Genomic DNA, 27,104 nt, shown 5'->3' on the forward strand with positions numbered 1-27,104 from the left:
CTATGGGTTGCCTTTTTAATCTATTGATAGTGTCTTTTGATGCATGATTTTGTGTGCATGTAAAGTCCAATTGTCTATTTTCTCTTCTGTTGTCTGTGCCTTTGGTGTCACGTCCAATAAATCATTGCCAAATCGAATGTTGTGAAGCTTTTATCCTGTCTTCTTCCAAGAGTTTTTTTTTTTTAGATAGATTTATTTATTCATTTTAAGAGAGACAGAGAGACAGAGAGGGAGAGAGAGACAGAGGAGGTGAGAACGTGGTGGGAGGGGCAGAGCAAGATGGGGGAAGAGAATCTCAAGCAGACTCCATGCTGAGCATGGAGCCCAGCACGGGGCTTGATCTCACGACCCTGAGATCATGACCTGGGCCAAAATCAAGAATCAGGTGCTTAACTGACAGAGCTACCCAGGCTCCCCTTCTTCTAAGAGTTTTATGGTTTTAAGTCTTACATTTAGGTCTTTGATAACATTTTGAGTTAATTTTTGTATATGGTGTGAGGTAAGGGTCCAACTTCATTCTTTTGTGTGTGAATGTCCAGTTTTCCCAGAATTATCTGTTGAAAAGACTGCCCTTTGGGACGCCTGGGTAGCTCAGTGGTTGAGCATCTGCTTTTGGCTCAGGTCATGATCCCGGGGTCCTGGGATCGAGTCCCACATGGGGCTCCCTGCAGGGAGCCTGCTGCTCCTTCTGCCTGTGTCTCTGACTATTGAATAGTCTCAGCATTCTTGTCAAAAATCATTTGACCCCGGGGCACCTGGGTGGCTCAGTTGGTTAAGGATCTGCCTCAGGTCATGGTCTTGCGGTCCTGAGATCGGGCTGCACATCTGGCTTCCTGATTGGTGGGGAGTCTGTTTCTCCCTCTCTCCACTGCTCATGCTCTTTCTGTCTCATAAATAAATAAATAAACCAATCTTGAAAAAAATAATTTGAACATATATGTGAAGGTTTATTGATAAGCACCCTCTTTTATTCTATTGGTCTGTATGCCTGCCATTATGCCAGTATCACATTTTGTTTACTGCAGTTTTGTAGCAAATTTTGAAATCAGGAAGTATGAGTCCTTCAGCTTTGTTCTTTCTTCAAGTTTTTTTGACGGGGATGCCTGGGTGGCTCAGCAGTTGAGCATCTGCCTTTGGCTCAGGTCATGATCCCGGATCCAGGGATCAATTCCCACATCAGGCTCCCTGCATGGAACCTGCTTCTCCCTCTGCCTGTGTCTCTGCCTCTCTTTCTGTGTCTTTCATGAATAAATAAATAAAGTCTTTGAAAAAAGAAAAGAAAAGAAAAAGATTGTTTTGACTAGTTTATTAATTGTTTGACTTTGAGATTCTATATGAATTTTAGGATAGATTTTTCTATTTCTGCCAAAAATAAAAAGCCACATTGGTAATTTGATAAGGGATTGCACTGAATCTGTAGATCGCTTTGGATAATATTAACATCTTCACAATATGAAGTTTTCCAGTTCCTGAACATGAGCTGTATTTCCATTTATTTATGTACTCTTTAATTTCTTTTAGCAATGTCTTGGAGTTTTCATTGTACAAGTCTTTCACCTCCTTGGTTAATTCCTAAGTATTTCATTCCTTTCTTTTTTAAGATTCATTTATTTATTATATATATATATATATATATATATATATATATATATATAGAGAGAGAGAGAGAGAGAGAGAGAGAGAGAGAGAGGCAGAGACACAGGCAGAAGGAGAAGCAGGCTCCATGCCAGAAGCCCGACATGGGACTTGATCCCGGGACTCCAGGATCGTGCTCTGAGCCAAAGGCAGGCGCTAAACTGCTGAGCCACCCAGGGATTCCCCCGCCTTTTTAAAAAATTTCATTCCTTTTGATAACATTATAAATGGAATTATTCTCTTAATTTCCTTTTCGGATTTTCATTATTAGTGTATGGAAATGCAACTGATTTTTGTGTGTTGGCTTTGTATTATGCTACTTGCTGAATCCACTTCTTCTTAAGGATTTTATTTATTTATAAGAGACACACAGAGAGAGGCAGAGACAAAGGCAGAGGGAGGAGCCTGATGTGGGACTTGATCCCAGGATCCTGGGATCACACCCTGAGCTGAAGGCAGATACCCAGATGCCCCTCATTTATTAATTCTAACTGTGTGTATGTGCTTTTGTGTGTGTGTGTGTGTGTGTGTGTGTGTGTGTGTGTAATCTTTAGGGTTTTCTACATTAAGTTTATATCATCTCCATAAAAGAGATTATTTTATTTCTTCCTTTCCAATTTCTTTTTCTTGCCTGATCTGGCGAGAACTTCCAGGACTGTTGAACAGAAGTTGTAGAAATGGGCATCTTTGCCTTATTCTGACCTTAGAGGAAAAGCTTTCAATCTTTCACCATTGAGTGTAAAGTTCGCTGGGGTTTTTCATGTATAGTTTTTATTATGTTTATTGTGTATATATTCCTGTTTCGTTGAGTGCTTTAATCATGAAAGGCTGTTGACTTTTGCCAAGAGCTTTGGCAGTTACTTCTGGTTGTCCACCTTGTCTGACTGCCAAAGCACTATCTTTAACATGCTCCCTCATCCCCTTCATTGGAGCAAACTATTTGAAGAATCACCATTCATCGGTCATCTGCTGCTCTGTGTCTTTCAGTTGCAGGACGTTTTCCTGTGTTATCGCTTTGGTAACTTCCTCTCTCGCTTTTCTCAGTTCTCTTTCTGAAACCCCTTCTCATCAAATGTCAGTCATGCTGCCTTAACCCTCATAATTGTGCCCTTTCTCTCCTGTTTTCTCTGTCTGGGTCCCTTCCTGCCAGTTCCCTGCTCTGCTAGTTCATCACTATCTATTAGCTTTCTTTTTTTTTTTTAAGATTTTATTTATTTATTTGAGAGAGAGAGAGAGCAGGAGGGAGAGAGAATCTAAAGCAGACTCCATGCTGAGTGCAGAACCCAATGCAGGGCTTGATCCCACGACCTCGAGATCATGACCTGAGCTGAAACCAACCAAGAGTCAGACTTGTAACTGAGCCCCCCAGGTGCTCACCATCTGTTACCTTTTACCTTCCAGCGATGTGTTGATTTCTCTCATCCATTTTTATCTCCTTTCCATGTGTTTTCTCTCTCCCCTTTTTTTGTTCTATTCCTGTATAAATTATGCTAACAAGGTAATAAAGCCTGTTCACAGAGACTTCCCCAGAAGGAGAACAGCTAGATAGCCCCACCTGACTCATGTACCTGCTCAGGTTTTCTTCCCCCGACCTCCCTCTTGTGCTATACACAAAGCAGAATGATGGAAAGTATAGACACAGGCAGAGTGGAGGGGATTAAATTGTGCCTCTCAAAAAGATATGTCCCAATCTTCAGCCCCGGTGCCTGTGAATTTGATCTTACTTGGAAATAGGATTTTTGTAGATGTAATGAAGGATCTTGAGACGGGCGCAGCCTAAAGTTGCAGCGGGCCCTAACTCCAGTGACGGTATCCTATAAGAGAAAGGACAGGAAGATGTGAAATCCCAGGGGAAGGACCACATAAAAGATGAAGGTGCAGGAGTGATGCTGCCCTAAGCCAAGAACACCCAGGATTGCCTGTGAGCACCAGACACAGTGAGCACCTCCTCACTGCTCCTGTGAGCACCTCCTCCAGGAGGAGGCAGGGAAAGATCCTCCCCCAGGGCTTTCCGAGGGAGCGTGGCCCCGCGGACACCTTGCTTTTGGAATCCTGGCCTCTAGAACTGGGAGGGAATCCATTTCTGCTGTTAGGATCCACCCAGCCCTGGAAGCCAAAGACAGAGCTAGATGCAAATTCATGTGTCCTTGAACAACTCAAGGATATCTTTGTTCCCACCCGACCCTCCCTGCCGCCACCAATGGGAATGGAGAAAAGACCATCTCTCTTGCAGGGTTGTTGGACTTTAGCATGCTTCCAAATTCCCTAGGGGTCTGTGAAAGCCAGAATGTTGGTCTTCAATCCCAGACTTTCTGGATCTGGATGGGGCCTGAGAATCTGCTGATGCTGCTGGTCTCAGGACCACCGCTGCAGAGGATCCAAGAACTGGGCCAGTCAGAGGATAGTAAATTCCAGAGAGATTGAAGCTAAGAAGCTCCAGAGAAGGGAGAGAGCAAAGAAGCAGGGAAGCCACTGAGTTGTGTGTTGGGAGGGAGTAAGCAGGGGATTTAGAAGAGTGGCTTTCAATCGGGGATGGCTTTGCAGCCAAGGGGACCCTGGTCATGTCTGGAGTCCTCTTTGGTTCATACAACTGGGTAAATGGTACTACTGGTGTCTCTCAGGTAGAGGCCAGGGATGCTCCTAAGGATCCTAGAGCACACAGGACAGCCCCACAACAAAGGATTAGTAGGCCTGCATGTCAGTAGTGTCACGACGGGAGGGACAGCAACCTAGACCCATGCTTCTCACCTCTGCTGCATTATGAGAATCGCCTACTGGAGTCTTTAGACCATCTGATGCCCAGTCCACATCAAGCTTTCACGGGTGGGACCCCGGTGTCTCACTGATGGAGAGAGTTGAGAGCAGTGTTTATTCACACATCCAGCATGTAGGGACCTCATGAAAAATGCGGATATGAATTCACTGGGTCTGGAATGGGATGAGATTTTTGAGTTTCCAGCAGACTCCCAGGGGCTGCGGATGAGCCCATTGGAGATGGTCCCTAGGAGCTGGGGCTGGGTGTGTTTCGGGGGTGGGGGTGTCCCTGGGATCTCCTTGAATGCTGGAGAGCTTTTTCTAAATTCCTTTCTCCGCCCTTTGAGATGTAAATCTACCAGCCAAACTCTTTCTTCTGGGAGAGAAAGAGAGAGAAAGAGAGAGAGAGAGAGAGAGAGAGAGAGAGAGTCATCTCTTTGAGATGCAGACATTCAGAGAGAGATGAAGGTTAAGGCCCAAACTCCTTGGTCACTTTGCATCAACCTGCAGCCCTGCCTCCTGATATAAAGGTGCAGAACTTGGCTTCTCCTCCAGCCAAGTGTGAAACCGCAGGAGGCCCAGTCACAGGGACAAGCCCCCTTCCTACCCCTTCCCCCCCCCCTCCCGCAGCAAAAGCCTTTGATTTCGGGCAAGTCCAATCTAGTTTGTGCGGTGGGAGCAGGGGGGCGGGGGGGGGGGGATGTTTTTCCTGATGGCAGTAGCAGATCTGAATAAACCTGTCCTCACCACTTTATTAAGTCGCTGATGGAGGGAACCAGAGGAGCAAGCCTCTCAAGCCCAGTCTCCTCTGCTTGCTCTCCTGGGCTCCCCATTGGCCAGGAAGCAGGTTGGGGGTGTGGGGGTGGGTGCTCAGGACCTGCCTGTGGTTCTGGTGGGTCGACAGCCTGTGTGGAGAGCAGGGCAGCAGGCACAGAGGCATCTGAAGGGCAGCGCAAGGGCATGCTCATTGCAGCCCGACAATGGTCGTGCCATTTTTTCTTTTTTTTTAAAGATTGTATTTATTTATTCATGAGAGACACAATGAGAGAGGCAGAGACACAGGCAGGGGGAGAAGCAGTCTTCATGCAGGGAGCCCAACACGGGACTCGATTCTGGGACCCTGGGATCAAGCCCTGAGCTGAAGGCAGACGCTCCACCATTGAGCCACCCGGGTGCCCTGGTCATGCCACTGTTTTACCTTCGCACCCTGAAAGGGCCCCACTTCTGGAGAACATGCTCCCCACCCAGGACCCCGTTCCCACTCAGCCCTGTCTTGGCCACACTGAGACATCCAGCTGTCCAGGTTACCTCTGAGGTCCAACACATGCACCTCTCGGGCCACACACTGCAGCCTTGGCCTTGAAATTTTGCGTCCAGCCCGTGCCCAGATCCCAGGCAGGGAAGCAACAGCCCAGATAGAGCCCCAGCTTTCAGTTTAGGGCCCAGTGCAGATGCTGGAGGCCAGGCTGAGGCCCAGAACACTAGAAGGTATCTCCTGGCTCTGCAACCCCAGGAAACCCCCTAAAACCTCCAGCTGGTGCTAATAGAGGCCCCATGGGCCTACTTCATTCTCGACCTGGGAGTGTGGTTACCCTTCTGGCAGCTCCCCAGCCTGAGGCTGCCCAGCCTCCTCGGCCTCCCTGCCTCCTCCTTCTGGGCCCCGGAAACAGGAGGAATCCCTGGGAGGGGAGGAGGTCTGTCCTTTCTGGGAGCTTGCCTGGCTGTTCCCACTATAATGAGGAACACACCCAAGGGCATTGCTCGAACCTGGGAAGGTTTCCCCTAAGCCCCGGGGGCGGGCAGACGGTCCCTATGCTGGAAGGGGGCATGGAGTCACAGGCAGCGGGCCCCAACCCCTCACCAGGATGGAGAATATTTTAAATCCAGAGGGGAAAAGGGAACTGGGCTATCTGAAGGTGGGACGGTTGCTCCCCCGAGGGAGGGCCGGGAGGGCTGGACACATTCTATGTCCTGATCCGGGTGCTGGTTACGTGGGAATGCTCAGTTTGGGAAAATGCATTTAGTTGACACTTTGGGTTTTGCACTTTCTTGGGTGTATGCTCTGTTATGCTTCCATAAACAATGTTTTTTTTTTTTTAATTTGGTAAGGCTTTGGAGAACAATCTGGTTCCTCAAAAGGTGCTAGAAAGGGATCCTGAGACAAGGATGTGGGGGGAAATGGTTTCTATTTAGGAAGGATCCCAGAAAGGAAAGGATGCCCAACAGGCAATGAGCAACCGAGGGTCAGTCCCTCTGCAAAGCCGAGAGCGTGTGATCAAGGGGCCGCGGGAGCCTGCAGTGGGGCACGGGGGACACCAAGGGGTATGTGAGGGAGGGCGGCCCCCTCCGCCTTGCCTCTGAGACCCCGAGGAGCCGTGGAGCCCGTGTCGTGGCACCGGGGAACGTCTGAAGACACTGTGGGTTGTCCCAACTTCTGGCCCCTAGTGGGTGGGGGTCAGGCGTGCTGGTAAACGTCCTACAGGGCACAGAGTCCCAGGACAAAGCTATCCAGCCCAGTGCGTCCATAGGGTCGTGGTTGAGAAACCCAGGCTAGGGGGAAGCTAGGGGGAACGTGCCAAGCCCTGAGTGCACCCAGCAAAGGCTGGTGCTGACCTCACACCGGTGCAGCTTCACTGTCCCCTAGGCCACCGAGGGCCCCGGCTACCTTCCCAGGCAGGAGAGCCCGGCTTCCAGACTCCAGCACTGCTGTAGACCTTTCCTGCCCCCATCCCCATAACACTGGGGCTCCCTCAGGGGACACCAGGGGTGCAATTAGGGCGAGAGCTAGGGTCTGGAGAGAGACCTGTGAGCTCCCCACTGCTGAGAAGCTGGACTTTGAGGTTCAGGCTTCAGGTCACACACACCTGGACTCCAGCCCGCTCTGGCCCGTGGAAACTTGGCCAACTGGCTTAACCTCCCTGGGCCACAGGGGAAGTGGCACAGCCATACGGTGGCCCGCGTGTTTTGGAGAGTCTGCCCCTGTGGCTCCTAGACCAGGACTCATATAATAACCACTGTTTTTGTGTGGTTTGCATCTTAATACTGAAGGTCCAGCTCCCCACCTGGCAGTCCCCAGAGTCTCTGGTCACGCCCCGTGGCTGCTCCCCCGGCACCTGTATGAGTGCCTGTCATCTTTACCTTGGGTCCCAGGGTGTCTTAAGTCAAACCATCTTAAACATAACCCCCACAGTGCATGAATGTCCACCTAGCCGTTTAGGAACGACGTGGTGTGTGGGAGAAGACAAGAGCTATGGCTGCCGTAACAGCCGGGTAGACGTGTATTCCTCTCTCGTGTAACCGTAGATATACCAGCCATTCAGAATATGTGATGTGGCTCCGGGGGACAGGAACCACAGAAGCTCCCTCTCTTGTCTGGCTTTCTCATCTTTGCTCACGGTTTCCACCTCACGACCCCCAGTGGCTGCCCCAGCTCCTGCCATCACAACTGTATTCCACCAGAGGGAAAGGCGTAACCGGGAAGCGGCAGGATTGACTTCTACCGGCTTGGTCACATGACCACCCTTGCGGCAGGGGAGGCCAAGAAGGACAGTCGTTCATCCTTACCCCGAGCCAGCTACGAATTCTCTTCCAACATAGGGAGATATCGGGGTTTGCTAGCAGTTTTTGCCGCAGCTAACAGAACAGAGAATAATTTTATTTGCGTGGCTGGGTGAACGCACAGATTATGTGGCACGAGGAGAAGCACCCTTACCCCAAAACCCGAGCAGCCTCGGGGGGAGGAAGGAGCCATCGATATTTTCCCTCGGTCGGTCAACACACATGTGCCAAGCACCTCCCCCGTGTCCGTCTAGAGCGAGCGCTGCAGAGGAGGGGAGAAAGGCCTGAGCACTCCCAGCTGACACGGTTATCGAAGTGTCATAGACCCGCGGTCGCTCAACCCCCGTGTGCTGAGCACTGACTCTTCACCAGGCCCTGTAGGGGCTGCCAAGGAGAAAACAGTCCCAACCTGACCCCGAAGGACTCCCGTGATGAGTGTGCAGCACCCACAAGCCACATGGGAAACTCCTTCTGTTAGAATCATGACGGCCTGGGGGCCCACCCTCCATCAGCCCCGGCCACCTGGGCCCTGCCCCCCCTGCCCCCACGCTGTCCAGCTGTGGCCCTGCCCCTCCTTTATGACCCATGTCTGGAGCCGGCACCCAAGGGCCTCTCCTCTAGACGGTGGGGATCCCGTCCTTCAAGAGTGGCCAAGGTGGAGTGGGGTGGCTGTGCGGAGTGTCCCCCCGGGGGGCTTGGGGAAGTGCTCCCGACTCCTCCTGCCTCGCTAGGGTGGCCCTGGGTTTAGCACCTGCAAGTCTCGCATCCTGGGCAGGCCCCTCAGTCTGGGCAAACTGGGACCGTTGTCACTCGGCAACCCTGACCCCATCTTGGCCTCTCGCCCTCGCCCCCAAATCAGAGCTTCTCAACCCTGGGCGCCCGCATCAGCATCGTCTGGAGGAACTTCCAAAAAATGCTGCAGCCTGAGTCCCACCTCCAGCCTGTTGGATCAGAGTCTGCAGGCGGGGGCGGGGCACAGGGCTGGGGGCAGTGTGGGGGGTGGTTCTCTAGAAGATTCTGATGCGCAGCCAGGATTGAGGGCTCTGGGGTCTGGGCCGAGTTCAGTGGGGGATAGATTTTTGTTATTTTTTTTTTCTTCTCGATCAGGTAGGAGGTGAGGAGGGGTGGAGAAGGACCCCTGGCTAGGGGGCTTGTGGGTCATTCATTTATTCATTCATTCACCTGTCGTGAATCAGGTGCCGTCCTGGGGCTGGGGATAGGAGGTGGGGACAGGGGCAGCCAGGACCTACGTTCCTTCCAGCGGAGGACCAGGCCCGAAGCAAGGAAGCCACCTGGATCCTTGCAGATGAAGATGCTCAACTGAGCGACATGTCCAGGGAGTCGGGATACGTGGGGCGCACCTGTTCAGATGCTGTGTTTGCTTCCTCTGGCGGATGTGACAAATTGTCACAAACTGGAGGGAGGAGGGACTTAAAATAATGAGAATTTATTCTCTTCTGGCTTAGAGGCTGGAGTCTGAAGTCAAGGTGTCGGGCGGCAGGGCGGGTTCCCCGTGGTGGCTCTGGAGGGGCTGCTCTCCCTGTTTCCGTGGGCTGCCGTGGATCCGTGGCCCCCTCCCACTCCATCTCCACGTGGCCTTCCCTCCCGTGTCTCTCCGTGTCTCCACCTACTCTTCCCTCTCTCTGCGTCCTCTCTTCCTATGAGGACACCAGTCGCTGGATATAGGGCCCACCCGTGTAATCCAGGATGCTCTCATCTTTAGACGGTTAATTTCATCCACAAAAACCCCTTTTTCCAAATCAGGTCACATTCTCAGGTCCTAGGGGTTAGGATGTGGACACATGTTTTCTGGGGCGACAGTTCAATCGCCTACAGGTACAGGGTGATGGGGTGGGGGGGAGGGAGGGAAGGCCTCCGGGGACGTGTTCTGGTGTGAATCATCCGGAAGCCAAGTCCAGGGCGAGGATGTCGGGGGGATCATGGGAAGTGCTTGCTGGGGGCTGGGAAGGGGGGGTGAGGGACAGAATGGGCCAGTTTGAGGTGTACTCTTGTGCAGGTCACCCTGTGGGCAAGCTGGGGCTCGGTCCTGCCGGGGGGCCCCTCAGAGACCTCAGAGGTACCCGCCCACCTGGGGGGTGAGGGCGTGGGGCACTGAGATGCCAGCTCCTGAAAGTCCTCGGTGGGGACCCTCCCACTCCCCCACTGGGCCTAGCAGCTTCTAAGGACAGAGGGAGCCCCCCAGGCAGAGAATGGAAGGTGCTTGCAGGCCTGGGAAACATGAAGGCTGAGAGGTCCCGGTTGGGCCCCCACTGTGGCTGCTGCAGAGGTGACACCTGAGCCGCAGCCTGAAGGATATGAGGGCCGTGTGACAAGTGTGCCAGAGCACGCAGGCAAAGGGGACAGCAAGGGCGAACTTCCGGAGGTGGAGGCACTGGCCCAGAAGAGCAGGGGTGCGGGGCGGCCGCAGTCCGGGGGGGGGGTACCCCAAGCCCCATGGGGGAGTTTCCAGGGCCCGTCCTGCAGAGTTAAGAGCTGAGATTCGCTGGTGCAGACAAGGGCAAGCCTTTGGAGCGTGCGAAGCAGGAGTCCATCGGGATCTGGTTACTGTTTGACAACAGCCCGACCCAGACCGGGAGCTGGATTGCAGGGAGCTGCGGCGTGAGAAACTGAGCCCAGGAGGGTGGCCTGCCTCACCCTGCTGGGCTGGGCTGGGCCTCCCTCCCTCCCCAGCTGAGGTCCTTCAGAAGGGCGTTGGGTGGCTCTGGAGATCCCATGAGAAGTCCCCTGGGCGCAGCTGGGTGAGGGCCTCCCCGCTGTGCTGGGGGCCATTGGGGGGGTTAGGGGGAGCCTGGTCCCTTGGGCAAAAGTGGCCAGGCCTGGGCTGATCAAGGTCAGGGGCACGCCTTTCTCAAGGTCTCCGCCAGTGGCTGAGCTAAAATTATGAATCAAGGGTGCCATGTCCCGGAGGCGCGAAGCCGCAGGGAGTCGGAGAGGTGAAGACTGGGCCTTCGGGGTGCCCAGCCCTGGGGGTGGCCGGCCATCCCGTTCAGGGCTCTGGGAGGCAAGAGCTACAGACGATTGTTCTCTGCACCCGGCCTCATGGCAGTAACTCGCCACTCGCGTCGGGCGGTGAGGAAAGTCGAACTGACCCCTGAGCCCGCAGGAGCCTGGTTTCTCCGGATGGAATCCAAGGGCGGCCATGGTTCCGTGAAAGCCCCGGATCTCAATATGCCCAGCCCCCACCTGCCAGTGGGCGCCCCGAAGATTGCTCCCTCCCTCTCTGACTCGAGCTCCTGCAGGCGCCCACAGCAAGGCCGCACGTAGCACGCGGCACTTACATGCCAAGGTGGCCCCGGGGTGGGGATGGTTCTTGGCACCATTGCGTGTGGCGCCTCGAGCCACTGCTCCTCCCTGACCCCGGGTCTGGTGCTGAGTCAGACTCACCGCACTAGAACCTCAGTTCCTCCCACGTATCCTCATTTCTGACGCCCCTGCTGCATACAGATGCTTATTTTCACTGGCTGGGTTTGGATACCCCGGGAACCCACAAGGAGAGCCTGGGGACTCCAGAACCTGTTTCTCCCAGGGCTCCTCTGTCCGTGAGGTTGATGGGGATGAGGGCTCTGCACACCCTACCTGCCCACGGTCCTTGGGTGACAGCCACGTCGGGGTGCACATGGATGGGGTGGGTGGGTGGGTACAATCCTCCTCTGTGGCTCGTGCGGGGAGAAAGGAAGGCACTCAGTAGCCAGTGACTCACTTACAGTCATTCCGAGGGTGGTCATCCGTGGGTGGCCGATGTGGGGCAAAGATTTGCCTTCAGGACATTCCACAGACGGGGCTTGGGGGTTGGGGGGCAGCAGGATGGACATCCCTTGGATGCCTTTCCCACCTTCATGCCTGTCGGCACCCCCCGCCCCCCGCCCCGTGAGCTTTCACTCTCAGCAGTATCCCCTGTGCCTCTGCTGGAGGACAACCCCCCCACTCCGCCAGAACCCCCGTGGCCCGAGTGTGCCCAGAGCCAGAAGCACCTGTTCAGGGCAGCCCGCAGGCGGTGGCTGATGGGTGGGGGCCTTGAAATCCTCCTGCTCCCTCACCAGAGCAGAGTTTCTGAGCCGCAGTTCACCTGTTATGGGCTGAATTGTGTCCCCTGCTCCCCACATTCACGTTGAATGTGATTTTACTTGGACTTAAGGTCAAGGTCGCAGCCAGTGTAATTAGTCATGACAAAGTCATACTGGAATAGGGCAGGCCTTAGGTCCACAACGACCGGTGTCCTTATAAAACAGGGACGTGTGGACACAGACCTGCACGTGGACAATGCGGTGTGAAGGTTGGAGCCACTTTGCCAAACATCTATCAGAGGCTGGGAGAGGGGCTCGAAGCAGATTCTCGGCCCTTTGGAGTGGAGACAGCCCTGCCAACACTTTGATCTTGGACTTCAGGCCTCTGGAACTGTGAGGGCAAAAAAAAAAAACAAATTCTGTTGTCTAGACTACTGGAGTTGTGGTATTTTATTAGGGCAGCCCCAGGAAGCTAATAGGCTTCCCGTGGAATCTTGCCCAACGACACAGGCCTACACAGCCTCCCTCCTTGGGGACACTGCCTGAAATCTCACCTTCTCATGGGTTCTTGTCCCGGGGTTAGGTCTGCTCCGGGGCAGTGGCACCTACAACAGAGGGGTTTTGGTTTTGGTTTTGGGTTTTTTTTTTTTTTAAGATTTTATTTATTTATTCATGAGAGATGCACAGAGAGAGGGAGAGACACAGGAGGAGGGAGAAGCAGGCTCCCTGCAGGGAGCCCGATGTGGGACTTGATCCCAGGACCCAGGGATCACACCCTGAGTGGAGGGTAAATGCTCACCCACTGAGCCGCCCGGGGAACCCCCAAACAGAGGGTTTTTAAGGAGCAACGGTGAACTTACCAGGAGCAGACAGAGAACATAAATGAGCAAATGTGTGGCTGAGTGGAGTGAACCCCATCTCCAGGGGGACAGTCCCTGCTCAGCTCCTGCCATGGGGGACACAGGCTCCGTGTTGCCTGAGCTTCTAGTTTCTCAAGAGAAACCAGAGCGGCGGGCGGCCGGCGCAGTCTGCAGAGGGTGCAGCTCTTGATCTTGGGGTTGCGGGTTTGAGTCCCAGGTTGGGGCTGGAGGTGACTTACAAACAAATAAATCTTACCGAACAAACCCAGACACGCGGATTTCAAGAGAAACAAGTTGTGACATCCCCGATTTTTTAGATATTGGCAATCGACTTCAGTTTTGTTTGTCCTTCTAATCCACCCAGATCCAACTTAAACACGTCTGGAGGTCCGATGCAACCTCCGCGTGGCAACCCCAGGCCGAGCGCTTGGCGGGGACTGTGCACCCCAGCCTCGTGTGGCCAGAGCTGCGAGCAGGACGCGGGCCACCTGAGGTCCTGCCGCCGGTGTCCTGTGCGCACCTGCCTCAAAAGCCCTGGATGAGCCTCAGGCTCCATATGCGTAAAATGGGTACCACCTCACGTACCTGCTTACCTCCTGGACGGGTCACCAGGGGGAGGGACACGATCAGCAAACACTGTGTGCTGGTGACCACGTGGCCAAATAGTAAGTCTCAGACTCCACCCCACCAGCGCCCAGAAGTGGGTGCCCCATTTCATTCATACGGAGGAGAAGCGAGGCCAAGAGGCTAAGTGACACGCTGAGGATCCCCCAGCAGATGAGCACCGACACTGGGCGTCACTCTCAGCGACACTGACTGCCACCACCAAGTCTGTGTGCTTAGCCAACACACTCGGCTGCCTCTCAGGAGGCATTAAAATACTTTCCAAAGTGCTTTTGCCTCTTCTTTGTCTTCTTCTTCTTTTTTTTTTTTTTTTTTTGGTAAAGGGGAGGGAGGAGACGGATGGCTGCCCCTGTGCCTTTTCTTAGGGAGCCCACTCCCTCTCTCCCCACCAGCAGCTGCCGCTCCTGGGAGGAACCGAGTGTAGGCTGACCTCACCACGCAGGCTTCCTGACCGGGTTGGATTGGGGCCAGTGTGCTGGGCCAAACAAGACGCCACCCTTTCTCCTCAACAGAGCATTTCCCGTAAGTAGGGCTCCCTGCCTGCTGGCTCACAGACGGGCCAGGGCCCACAGTCAGGAGGCATCTGGGCTCCTCCCCTCCAGGGCCAGGCCATGTCTGGGCCAGTGGGGCCAGTGCTTCCCAACAACTGGGGACTGGGCCACTTGGTCCACACAGCCTGCACCAACCCAGTCTGTGTCTATGCTCTGTGTGTGTGTGTGTGTGTGTGTGTGTGTGTGTGTGTGTGTCAAAAATCTAGACCCAGACCCACCCCTCCAGGTGGGAATCCAGGCCACCATTCACCTTGATTTCAAAGTCCTCATCCATACAGTGGGCGGAGATTTGCAGGCTCGCAAAATTTCCAGAGTTGCACACGCTTCACTCACTTCTGTTGTACCGGAAACTTCTCATATATCCACAGTGTCCCCCTGGTGAGGTGGACAGAAGGGGCACCTGCTTTTATAGAAAGAATACCAGTAGGGGGTGGGGAGGAGAAAGATTGCTTAGCTAATAAAACAGTTTAGAATCATGGAAAGTGATAGAAAGAGGATGAGACATGTCTAGGCCCCAGGCCCTAGAAGGGCTGAGCGATTAGGTGAGACATGAGCCATGAGTTAGGGAAGGCCTCTTGGAGACAGACCTCATATTTTCAATCCTGAAAAATCCTGGCAGGGAAAACGGCAGGTGCGAAGGTCCTGAGGTAGGAAGAGGATTGAGAGTTTCTGGAAATCTTAGAGTCTGGCCAGGGTTATCAGAACACGATGAGTGACAGGTGAGGCAGGAAAAGGTCTGCAGGTCCCCTCCCAACAGGGCCCAGTGGGGGCATGGTGGTGGAAACTGTCTTCTCTAGTGGAGGGCAACCCAACTGGACCTCCAGCTGCTGGGGGAGAGACCCAGCGTTATGATGTCCCCAGCACTGGACCCGAGGGAGGGACTCGTCAAGCTCCCGCTGCTCCAAGAGGAGGCCAGAGCATGAGATGGATGAGAGCCGCTGCCCGCTTCCCAGCTTCTGGACCACAAGGCCAAGCCTGGCTGTGGACCTCCCATCCCTGTCCTTGGTCCTAGCCCTGGAGTGACAGCCTGAGTGCTGACTCCTCCACGGAGTGGCCAGATGGCAGGTGCCTCGGGTGGCCAGTCAGTCACATCAGAGCTTGGCTGTCCCTCTCGCCTCACAGTCTGGAACATCCCCTCTTGGGGCAAGGAGGGGAGGGGGTGCCAGGCTGTCTGAAATAAAGGCCTCCCCTTCCAGACAAGGGCAGACCAGAGTAGGAAGCAGCTCCTGGCATGGATGGAAGCTTCATGGGGCTTCAGAGAAGGAAGCGTCAGCAAGGAGAGAGTGTGCGGAGGAGGCAAGGACAGTCAGCGCCCAGATCTCCATGCAGGGCACTCGACATGGATCAATCCATTACTCCCATGGGCCCCACTCCCCGCCGGCCCTAAGACCTGCCCGCCTGGCACCTGCCAGTGGCCCTGCCATTCCTCCTCAGGCAGGGCTCAGGGTCTCACAAAATGAGCCAATAGAAGGGAGCCCGCTGACATGCACCTGGAGGGAAACAGCAAATCAGTTCTTAGGGTAAGTATATCCCAGGCAACATTTGGGATATACCTATGCTTGAGAAAGGCTCAGTCGCTTACCTCAAATTCACATTTACCTGGGGTCCTGTATTTCGTCTGGCAGCCCTGTGCCTCCAGGCCAGGGTGCACCCAGGCTCAGGAGGCCCCAGGGCTCCCACCCTGGTGCCCAGGCAGCTGTCCCCATGCCTCTCCCCTTCCTGCCTCCCCAAGATGCTCCGCCCACTGCACAGGGCTCCTCCCACCTGCCATGGCCTCTGGCAGCCTGGGCAGTGTGCCTCCGGTGGGCTGTCCCTGGGGGTCCCCCCTCCGCACCCAAAATTCTCAACTCGTACAGCCTGTCTTTGGGCATTGATACGCACCCTACTTCCCCCCTTCTGTATGATTTTCTAAAGATTTTATTTATTTGTTTGTTTATTGAGCACAAATGAGGGGAGGGGCAGAGGGAGAGGGAGAGAATCTCAAGCAGACTCTGTGCTAAGCCTGGAGCCCTACTCGGGGCCTGATCCCGTGACCCTGAGACTATGACCTCAGCCCAAATCAAGAATTGGATACTCAACCGACAGAGCCACCCAGGCGCCCCACCGCAAACCCCCATGGCAATCTTGAAGCGAGCCCCAACATCTTATCTTTTCAGGTCAAGGGACTCTTTTTGGAAAACAAAGCTGCGAGCAACTCCACTTCTAGGCATGTGCCGGAGAGAACTGAACCCATGTTCGCCCAAAGGGGAACAGGAGTGTCAGAGTGGCATTATTCCCACTCATGTCCACCAGCCGACGAAGGGCTAAACCAAGGGCCCTAGCTCCCTCCAAGCAGGTGTACGGCCATACAGAGGAACGAAGCCCTGACACCTGCTACGAGACGGGGGAACCTCGCAAACACGAGGCTCAGAGAAGGCAGCCAGAGCAGAAGACCACATGGTAGAAGATTCCACTTCTACGGGATGTCCAGAACAGGCAAATCCACGGAGGCTGAAAGCAGATGAGTGGTCCCCAGGGGCTGGGGTGGGGGATGAGGGGTGACTGATATTTATATAATCATTCCTTTTTGGGGTCATGAGAATGTTCTGGAGCTGGATACAGGTGACAGTTGCACCCCTTTGTGAATCTGCTAAAACCACCATAGTGTCACCATAGTGTCATAGTTTGAAAGAGTGAATTTTATGGCGTGTGAATTTTATCTCAGCCTTTAAAAGCCGCAACGTCATCATTATGCCTTAAAACAATGGCTCATTATCCTTAGCGTTAGGCGGATTGCCCCGAACCCCTTCAGGGCCCATCCCCTAACTGTCCCAGAAGTACTTTTACTGCCCGTGGCTGTTTGAATCCCATCCTAGTAAGGGATCAAGGCATGGGGGGGACAGCCCTCAGGAGGGCTGTGTGTGATCAACCCCTGAATAAATCTCTTTAAACCAGAAGGTTCTTCTCCCCAGCTGTTTTCTTGAAACATGTTTGTGGAGGGACCCAGGCCCTCTGCCCTCTGCAGGTTCCCACGGTCTGTGTTCTGTTGCAACCCTGGGGTGGAGGACCCCGCATCCTCAGCCTGCCTGGCACCCAGGCGGGCCACCCCATTCCCGCCCCAGGGGCAGCTGGTGAGACGGCAGACATCTCACCGCAGGGCTGGCGCGGGGGCAGAGCGGGTGCTGGGTGAACGGGAAGGGCTAGGCCTTATCTGTAAACCGTTTGCTGAGTGAATGGGGGAGGCTGCCTGAGACCGGGAGGTCCCCAACAAACAAGACCCTTGCCAGGCCCTCTTACCTTTCCACTGAGCGGGGATTGGCCAGAGCGCCACCACCACTGCCCGCCGCCCCCCGCACTGTCCCTGGGGGCTGTGCTTGGCCTTGTGCACAGGTAGGGACTGGAGAGCTGGGCCTCTGTCCTCATCCAGGGGTCTTTCACCTTCACCCTCCCCTCAGGTGGCCCCTGAACGCCCATCCTGGCCCCCTCCGCCACATTCTACCCAGGGCTTGCCCTGCTCAGGGCCTTTGCACCGGCTGTTTGCTCGGCGTCCATGCTCCCCCAGCACCCACACCCATGTGGATGGGCTGAAAATATAAATGACCCCGCAAAGCCCCTACTATCTCTATGCCTTTGTTCTCTCGCTCTCTCTCTCTTTTTTTTTTTTAAGATTTTATTTATTTATTCATGAGAGACACAGAGGCAGAGACACAGGCAGAGGGAGAAACAGGCTCCCCCCGCAAGGAGTCCAACGTGGGACTCGATCCCGGGACTCTGGGATCATGGCCTGAGCCAAAGGCAGGTGCTCAACCACTGAGCCCCCCAGGGATCCCTCCTTTGTTCTCTTCTTGACAGACCTTTAACATCATCCGTAATTCTTTTCTTTTTTTCTTTTTTTGCCAGGTTTGGTAATTAATTTTTTTTAAGATTTTATTTTTTTGAGAGAGAGAGCGCATGCATGTGAGAGGGGAAAGGTAGGGGGGGTGTGGAAAGGTAGAAGCAGACTCAGCTCTGAGCTCACCCCCATGGGGCTCTTGATTCTACGACCCTGAGATCAGGCCCCGAGGCGAAATCCAGAGTCAGCCGCCCAACTCACTGAGCCACCCAGGTGCCCTCAGCTTTGGTAATTCTTATTTCTCTCTTAAGTGAAATCTCGGCTTGCTGAGGGCAGGGCCCGGTGTCTGGACTCAGTAGAGTCGGTGGCTGAGTCCCCGCGAGTGTGCAAGGCTGCCCATCTCGCCCCATGTCACAGAGGTCCAGGCGCAGCTGACTCTGTCTGGTAGGAATCCAGGAGTCACTCAGGGCACCTCTGCCCCAAACAAGGCAGACGGGGGTGCGGAGGGGGGACCCCCAGGGACAGCCCACCGGAGGCACACTGCCCAGGCTGCCAGAGGCCATGGCAGGTGGGAGGAGCCCTGTGCAGTGGGCGGAGCATCTGGGGGAGGCAGGAAGGGGAGAGGCATGGGGACAGCTGCCTGGGCACCAGGGTGGGAGCCCTGGGGCCTCCTGAGCCTGGGTGCACCCTGGCCTGGAGGCACAGGGCTGCCAGATGAAATATAGGACCCCAGGTAAATGTGAATTTGAGGTAAGCGACTGAGCCTTTCTCAAGCATAGGTATATCCCAAATGTTGCCTGGGATATACTTATCCTAAGAACTGATTTGCTGTTTCCCTCCAGGTGCATGTCAGCGGGCTCCCTTCTATTGGCTCATTTTGTGAGACCCTGAGCCCTGCCTGAGGAGGAATGGCAGGGCCACTGGCAGGTGCCAGGCGGGCAAGTCTTAGGGCCGGCCCATGGCAATGCAGGGCTGAGGATGACAGGCCTGGAAGCTGAAGCTTTTGCCCTGATGTGGGGGGACAGTGCAGCTCAGGAGCTCTTTCCAGCCTCGGATCTGCTCCCCTGCGCCTGCTGTCCTTCTCCTATAGGATAAGGATCGGAGCAGTCCAGCCAGGCTGACCCCATCCTCCCCTTGCTCCTGGTTCCAGTGTTCAGCCACGGCAGTTCACACCCAAGCCCCTACTTTCTGGGACTCCTCGGGTCCCAAGCTCGTCCTCTGTCCCAGCTGTCACTTGTCCCAGCTAAACAGTGTTTGGGAAACAGCCACGCTGGATGTGCAGCGCCTGTTCCCCCATTAAGACAGATGCCTCTCAGTGGAACAAGTGACTGGCACGGGGCTCACACCCTGTGTGTGGCCCAGCCCCATAGAAGGGGTGTTCCTCAGACCCCAGGGCCCTCCGCTGATGATCAAAGTCAGTCTCCAGAGCTGCTCCGGAGGCCCAGCTCTGAGGAGGGCCTTCCACCTGTGTTTTCTCCAGGTCTTGCATCATCCCTAATGATGAGGGTGAGGGGAGGTGTGACCCCATTTTACAGATGTGGAGATCGAGGCCGAGGACATGAAGTCCCCTGCCCAAGGCCACCCAGACAGGAACTGGTGGAGCATGTTCCCAGTCGGGCCTGCCCAATTCCAGATGTTGGCCTCCAGGGGCCACCTGGACGCCAGTGGCTGCTGGAGCCTGGAGTCCCTTTCCTTGGGAGCCAGGGATCAGAGATGAGCCTGCTCTTTCAGACTGCTCCCCACACTCCTCCTGAGCCAGGACCAGCAGAAGGCGACTCGTGTCAGGACCCCAGTGGCCATATTCAGTGGCACCAGCGTGAAGGGGAAAGTCAGTATTTCCCAAAGGTCTCTGTGCTCAGGAATTCCCCAGAGAGAGACTGACACACACACTCTCTCTCTCTCTATCTCTCTCTCTCTCCATATATATATATATATATATATATATATATATATATATATTTTTTTTTTTTTTTAAATTTATTCATGAGAGTAACAGGCAGAGGGAGAAGCAAGCTCCTGGGTTGATCCCAGGACCCCAAGATCACGACCTGAGCCACCCAGGTGCCCCTCCCCAGAGCCCATATTAAAAGCAGATTCCTAGGCCCTGGCCCTGGCGATTCAGAAGGCCTGGAGTGGGGCCCTGGAATCTGCCTGTTAACCAGCAGCCTCAGGTAAATCCACTGTAGCTGATTTCAAAGCCAATGATGAATTCTTTGCAGAAGCGATGGGTTCTCTGCCCACGCCCCCAGTTCTCCTGGCCGACTCTGCAGAGGGCTAGCTGGGTATATATCCAGGGGGAGCACTTTCTCCTGGGGAGGGAATGCCTAGGCCCTGGGTCTGGCCCTGGCACCTTCATCCTTAGCCTGTGCCCTGATGTGGTCAGGAAGGGGGAGTGTGGCATGACGTTGCGTTTGTGGGGTGACTTCTACACGGCGGGGCCATGGCTGTTTCTCGAGGCATCCCCAACCTGATGGGCAAGAATGACAGTTTGTCCCTAGGTGGGGTTTCCAAGGGGGTTTTCCTACCTTCTCACCCCTTGGGGACTCTGAGCCCAGACTTAGCAGCTAGCAACAGCTGGTGACTTTCAGGGTTGTAGGAAAAGCCCCTAAATATTTTGCAACGGCTTTTCACCTCCACCTGCCCTCCCTTGCGTATCCCAGGCAGCTGGGGACTCGCGGGGTAGGGGATGCTTAGGGTCCTCTAGCCACTCAGCGTGACCCTCTCCTGTGCCTGGAGCCAACTTTGGGCTGGAAGACACAACAGGCCTTTCTAGAAACCCGAGTTCAGTAATGTAAGTCCTTATGGTTCAGAGGGCGGTGCAGAGGCCCGCAGCATCAGTAACACCTGGGAGCTTGTTAGAGAGACGCATTGCAGGCCAGCCCAGAGCTGCTGACCCCTCAGGATGGCATTCTGTCCCCAGGAGAAAGTATCCTCCCCCCACACACCTGCCAGGCCCTTTGTTGGGTCAGGTGAGGGGGGGAGGGAAGCGGTACTCACCCAGGGATCAGAGCTCAGGCAGCTGTGCTTCCTACTGCTCCCCCTGGGCACACCCCAGGCCACTTGTCCTTTCAGGGGCCAGCAGTGAAGGGGTTGTGTCAGGAGCTTGTGGACCAGTGGTCCTTTTACAGGTCACCAGGGATGGGGGAAAGGCCCGCATTGCCCGTGTCGGGTGGGCAAAGGCAGGACCAGGGGCCTCGGCATGTAGACTTTCAGCCCTCTGCTCCTGGGGGGCAGGGGGTCAGGACAGGGAGGGCCGTGACCTTGTCGGGGGCCAGGAAAGACTTTCAGGTGGCAAGCCTTCTTTCCTGGGAGATACTCAGGGAGCTCTCACCGGCCAGAACTACTATCAGAACTGCCCATGATATTTATTTTTGTGCTCAGTATGTGTTGGCGCCCGGATGAGGGAAGATCTCGCTGTGGTCAGCGGACTCACCTGTTTTTTTTTTTTTTTTTAATTTAATTTGTTTTTTTCGGACTCACCGGTTAAAAGCAGGTGCCTCAGCCTGCACCCAGGCCTTCCCAATCTCCAGGGCTGGGCCTGGGAATCTGCTTTTAATCAGGACCCAGAGAGGGGTGATTTCCTCCCGCTCAGAGACTTTGGGGAAACACTGGCCTTCTGCAAACCCTAAATGAAGCTGCCCAACACCGACATTCATTCCCTGGTTCGCTCACCCCTCCAATTATGGGACATCCAGCTCATTCACGGGCCCACCCCCTCTGTTCCCCCAGGGCCACCGTCCCCATCCCGGAGTGCACCTAATCGTCCCCTCCTGGGCGCGCTCGGTCTTCGCCCTGCATCCCTCCACTCTGGGCATCCGCTGTCTCCCTCCTCCCTCCGGGGGTCCCCAGCGAGCCAAGCCCCGCCCCCGCCCGCCCCAGCCCAGCTCCCCAGCCCGCGACTGCGCTCTGGGTCCCGCGCGCCCCGCCCCCACCCGGGACCTGCTCCGCGGGGCGTCGCCTCGGACCCCGCGCCCCGCACCCTCCGGGGACCCGGCCCCTCGGCTGGGGGCTCCAGGTGCGCTCCGGGGAGGATGAAGCAGGTAGGGCCGCGGGGATGCTGGGGGCTGGAGGATGGAGGAGAGGACGGGAGGAGGCTGCGGGGGCGCCCGGGGGGGGGGGGGGGGGGGGGGAGGGGAAGGGAGGAGGAGGGATGCACGAGCCTGGCCTGGGCTGGGCCGCACCCCAAATGCGCAGGAGGCCTCGGATTGCAGCCGCGGGGGAGGGGCCCCGCCGGCAGAGCGGGTGGGGGTGGGGATGCGCAGCGCCCGCCACCTGCCTTTGGTGTCCCCCAGGCGCTGGTGGACGATACTGAGGACGTGTCCCTGGACTTTGGCAATGAAGACGAGCTGGCCTTTCGGAAAGCCAAGATCAGGTACGTAGGACCTGGCGTGTGGCAAGCATCCTCCAGGGCTGCAAATTCGCTTGCTCACATTCACTCACCTGGTGTGTGCCAGGCGTGGGGCTAGGGACACACCCTGGACAGATCAGACATGGTCCCTGCCCTCCTGGCACCTGCAGTCCGTCCTGCAGGGGACTAACGGTGAGCAGACAAAGATGGTCATGGGATCGTTACAGCGGGAGATGATTTGGGAAGGAAATCAGCGGGTGGTGACAGAAGGTGATGTGAAGGGCCCTGGCCCCGGGTGCAAGCGAGGAGGGCTTCTGGGAGGAGGCTGCATTTGCACTGAGACCTGAATGAGGAGAAGCAGCCAGCCATGGGAGACTCTGGAGGAAGAATGTTCCAAGCAGAAGAATAACAGGTGCAGAGGCCCCAGGGCTGTGTGGAAGGTCAGAGAAAGGCCCTTGTGTCTGGATGGTAGTGGAGGAAGGGAGAGGGGTTGGCAGGGAGGCTGGGGAGCTGGACAAGAACTTCCATTCTTATTCTAATCCTCGCTTCGGCACCAGACAGATGTAGTGTCCTGAGCTAAGTCCCTTGCTACCAGAGACGTCCCGCACCCCTGGAGGCAGCAGGACTAGGTGTGAGGAATGACCCACAGACACCAGGGCTGACGACCCGGGCACCTCCATCTAGAAACATGTGCCTCGGGCACCCTCACCATCTCTCCTTCCTGCCCTCAGAGCCAGCAGGGTGGGGGGCCTCCCCTAAACGCCATTCCTTTCCGAGTCTCTGATCCAAATCCAATAAACCCCAGGTTGGAACAGGACTGTCTGAGTGTCCTCGGGCCACTGTAACAAATGACTAGAAATGTGTTGGCCTAGAAACAGCAGATGTGTATCCTCTCACAGCGTTGTGAGCAAAAGATTCACAGCAGCCATTGTGTCAGTTTCGAAAAGGAAAAGGAATGACAACGTTATTATTAACGTTAATGACGTTAATGACATTATTATTAACGTTAATTAACGTATTGAAACCTAACAGCCAGGAGAAGCGGGGAATCCGTGCAGGTAACAGTGGGCGAGACCCGAGACTACGGCGGAGTTACATCAGGTCAGATGTTTACAACCTCGGCCTCACCAGCTGGGAAGCCCCTTGGAGAAGCCGGGCTGGAGGTCTGGGCAGAGCATCCTCCTCTCAGCTGACCCTTCAGCTGACCCTCCCCATAAGGGCCGAATTTATAGGGCAAATGATGGGGTCTGAAGTTAAACATTTGTTCTCCTACATGCAGTTTGGAGCGAGCTGCATTTCCATGTTATCAGGCTTTTACATTTTCAAGGAGCCTGGGCTTCGTGTGCCCACCTCCCCTCCCTGATTCCGGATTCCATTGCGGGGGAGTCCAGGAGCAGAAGGGGGTGTGAGACAAGATTGGTAGCCCTTGCCTTCCCAAACAACTGGGCTCCCGAGGTCATCCATGCAGCACAAGCCTCACGAACAACATTCCTTAGCCTGCCTGCCTACCCGCAGGTCCCAGCTGTGCAGGGCAAATCACAGAAACACCTGTCTATCCAGAACACACAGTTCTGGAGGTCAGAAGTCCAAAATCTGCCTCCCTGGGCCGAAAAAAGGCATCAGCCTGGCCACACCCTGCTGGAGACTCGGGGGGACCATCTGTCCCTTCCAGTGGATGCCAGCTGGGGCCCCTTCCCCATCTTCACAGCCCGCATTGTGACATCTTACAATCTCTCTGCCCCATCTTCACGCTGCCTTTTCTCTGTCAAGTGTCCCTCTGTCTTCCTCTGCTAGGGGGGCTTGTGAGGGCATTTAGGACCCATCAGGATAATCCTGGAGAATCTTCCTGTCTCAAGATCCTTTACTGAATCACCCGTGCAGAGTCTCTTTTGCCATGTATAGTGACGCTCACAGGTTCCAGGGTTAGGACCTGGATATTTGGGTGGCGGGGTGGGAGGACATTATTCAGCCTGCTGTAATGATCAATGACTGTCATTCTAAGACCATGTAAGAGAACTGGAATCCTGGGGAAACTCTTAGAGAACCCCTGTACTCATTCTATGCCCAGCCCTGGGCTGGTGGCTGGGCATACAGGACACACACCTTTCCGTTACGGAGCTGTCCAGCGTAGAACAAGCATGGTCAGCCTCAACGCTGCCGACATTCTGGGCCGGATGATTCTTTGCCGTGTGGGGGTTGTCCTGTGCACTGTAGGATGTTAGCAGTGTTCCTGGCCTCTACCCTGGGTGCCAGTAGCACCTCGCTAATAATGAATCCAGGCACTGCCAGGTGTCCCCCAGGAGGGGCGGGCAAACTTGCCCCTCGTTGAAAATTGTTGGTATGGCTGTAATGGGTGTAGGCATGCCCATGGCTGTTATGACTCCGTGTTTTAAATGCTGTGATTGGCAAAAGCTTGGGCACTTATACTGGTTCGGGTAGAAGTGACAGCGGAGACCTGAAGTGTGGGTAGGAGTTAGCCAAGCAAGAAAGACAGGAAGGGTATGACATGCAATGGTTTAGAGGTGAGAGCGTGAGTTTATGTTGTTGAGAGTGGTTCACTGTGGCTCAAGACCAGAGATGCTGGGGAGTGGTCTGAGCAGAGGCTGGGGCCAGACCCTGAAGGGCTCATAAGTGAAGTTGTAGAGCTCCACTGTCCACTAGAACTTTCTGTGAAGATGGGAATGTGCTCTATCTGCGCCATCCAGTATGGTAATCACTGGCCACATGCGGCTCTTGAGCCATTGATATGTAATGAGTGTGAACTTTGGGCAGAACTTTGGATATTTAATTTAAATTTAAATAGCCATGTGTGGCTAGCATATTGGATAGTGCAGCTCTAGAGTTTGGTCACCACAGTAGAGCTCTGTGCAGGGCAGTGACAGGATCAGAGACACAGGACGGAGAATGGATGGTACAGGCAGATGGAAGCAGGGGGCAGAAGCTGGAAGCATGGACAACGGTGCTGGCAGGGGTGATAGAGGGAAGTGGGGGTGCCCAGAGGCACATAGAGAATAGAATCAGCTGGCCTTGGTGATGGTCGAGATGTGGGGTGGGGACAGGGACAAGTCAGTGGTGACACCCAGGTTTCTGGCCTAGTGATCCCAGTAAAGGAGCACTTCTGGGGTCACAGATGTTGGGCTCAGGAAGTCCTTGTTGGGTTGTGCTGGAATGGCTAAGAGCCAGGTTTGGTAGGTAGCTGAAGACAGAGGCTGGGAGCTTAGGCGATCTTCAGGGCAGCATTCTGAAGCCTGAGAGGCAGCAGCTTCCAGCCCCCCGTGTGCCTCAGAGCCACCAATCCCGGAATCCTCCGATGCACCTTCTGTAGATTTCTGAGCACAGCCCTATGCCTACTTTACCAGATCCACAAGAGATGGGCCTGGGAGTATGAATTTAAAATAACATCCTAGGATGCCTGGGTGGCTCAGTGGTTGAGCATCTGCCTTCAGCTCAGGGCATGATCCTAGGGTTCCGGGATCGAGTCCCACTCCCACATCGGACTCCCTGCAGGGAGCCTGCTTCTCCCTCTGCCTGTGTCTCCGTGTCTCTCATGAGTAAATAAATAAAATATTAAAATTTTTAAAAAATAAAATAATATCTTTCCTTGACTCAGATGCTCAAGAATATAGAGATGACTCTAAAATCCTGAGGATAAATGAGCCGCCCAGATAGCAGGGTGGAAAGAGAGTTCTTAATCAGGTCAATGAATGCACTTCAGGGGAGTCCAGGATTCCCCTAAAAACTAAAAACTATCGTCTAAGTCTCATATGCGTGTTGCTTTAGGAAAAGGACTCAGACCTCTATTAGATTGCCAAACAGGTCCATGATCCAAAAAAGTTAAGAGTCACTAATATAAGGCAAGAATTATTATTTGGAAATTCCTGTTGGAATTTCCTGAAATAGGGGCCTGGCTGACTGTGAAGGGCCATCTAACAGGAGTCTAGGATATCGGGGTCACCTCTTCTGTTACCACTTGCTGGTTTTGTGGTTTTAGAAAGGTCACCTTGCCTTGCTGAGGCTCCATTAGCCTGTGTATGAAATGGGGATAATTGTACCAGCCTGACCTTACTGCATGTTGTTGTTGTTGTTGTTGTTGTTTTTAAGATTTTATTTATTTATTCATGAGAAACACAGAGAGAGAGAGAGAGAGGCAGAGACACAGGCAGAGGGAGAAGCAGGCTCCATGCAGGGAACCTGATGTGGGATTCAATCCTGGGACTCCAGGTTCACGCCCTGGGCCGAAGGCAGGCGCCAAACCAGTGAGCCACCCAGGGATCCCCTACCACATGGTTTTTATGAAGTTTGTTCAGCAAATATTTATCCAGCATCTGCTGGGTACCAGGTATTGGGCCAAGCCCTAGGATAAAGACCAGAGCTGGTCCTCCCCTTCCTGTCCCCAGTTCTAGGTCAGCAAGGCGCAGTATTGTAGTAGTGGCTCTTAGGGCAGGGCACCTGGCAGGATCAGGGGAGGATGGGACCCTGCAGCACACCTGGGCAGGTGGAGGAGCTGTTAGCTATGCTGTGTGTGTGTGCACGCGCACGCACGTGTGTTCCCCACTGGCTACCTTTTCCTGTTTCTTTTTTTTTTTTTTCAATTTTATTATGGGAAAAACCCACAATCTAAAAGTTACCAATATAACCACTCTTAAGTATACAGTTCAGTAGCACTGAGTGCTATTTATGTTGTGATGAAACAGATCTCTAGAACTTTCTCAGTTTGCAAATCTGAAATTCTCGTACCCATTAAACAACTCCCCATTTCCTCCTCCCCAGCCCCTGGCAACCATCGTTCTTCTTTTTGTCCCTATGAATGTGACAACTTTAGATACCTCATGTAAGTGGAGTCATATAGATTTGGTGTCTGGCTTATTTCAGTTCCCCTAACATCCTTTTTAAAGGGTGAGTAGTGGTCCATCGTACGGACGTACCAACCCATCATGT

General features: G+C 54.5%; 1 protein-coding gene and 1 long non-coding RNA gene across 5 annotated transcripts in view; one reads left to right on the top strand and one right to left on the bottom strand.

Moving 5' to 3' along the window:
* Window positions 1–9,373: 9,373 nt before the first annotated feature.
* LOC140598320 (uncharacterized) lies at window positions 9,374–15,338 on the bottom strand. The gene is made up of 3 exons (XR_012000646.1): window positions 14,258–15,338; window positions 12,527–12,577; window positions 9,374–12,363 (listed from the first exon to the last, which is right to left on the bottom strand). It is a non-coding gene; the product is annotated as an uncharacterized lncRNA (long non-coding RNA).
* A 6,320-nt stretch (window positions 15,339–21,658) lies between these two features.
* The window catches only part of TVP23A (trans-golgi network vesicle protein 23 homolog A), a 31,992-nt gene continuing 26,546 nt past the window's right edge, over window positions 21,659–27,104 (top strand). For all 4 annotated transcript variants that reach the window (XR_012000647.1, XR_012000648.1, XM_072753866.1 and 1 more), the window contains exons 1-2: window positions 21,659–21,858; window positions 22,111–22,190. Coding sequence is in view for 2 of the 4 variants with exons in the window: in XM_072753866.1 (XP_072609967.1) it covers window positions 21,850–21,858; window positions 22,111–22,190 (89 nt within the window). In the remaining 2 variants the exon portion in view is untranslated. The remainder of the gene's footprint in view (window positions 21,859–22,110; window positions 22,191–27,104) is intronic.

This window comes from Vulpes vulpes, chromosome 3 (genome assembly GCF_048418805.1).
Source record: "Vulpes vulpes isolate BD-2025 chromosome 3, VulVul3, whole genome shotgun sequence".
In the NCBI taxonomy this organism is placed as follows: domain Eukaryota; kingdom Metazoa; phylum Chordata; class Mammalia; order Carnivora; family Canidae; genus Vulpes; species Vulpes vulpes.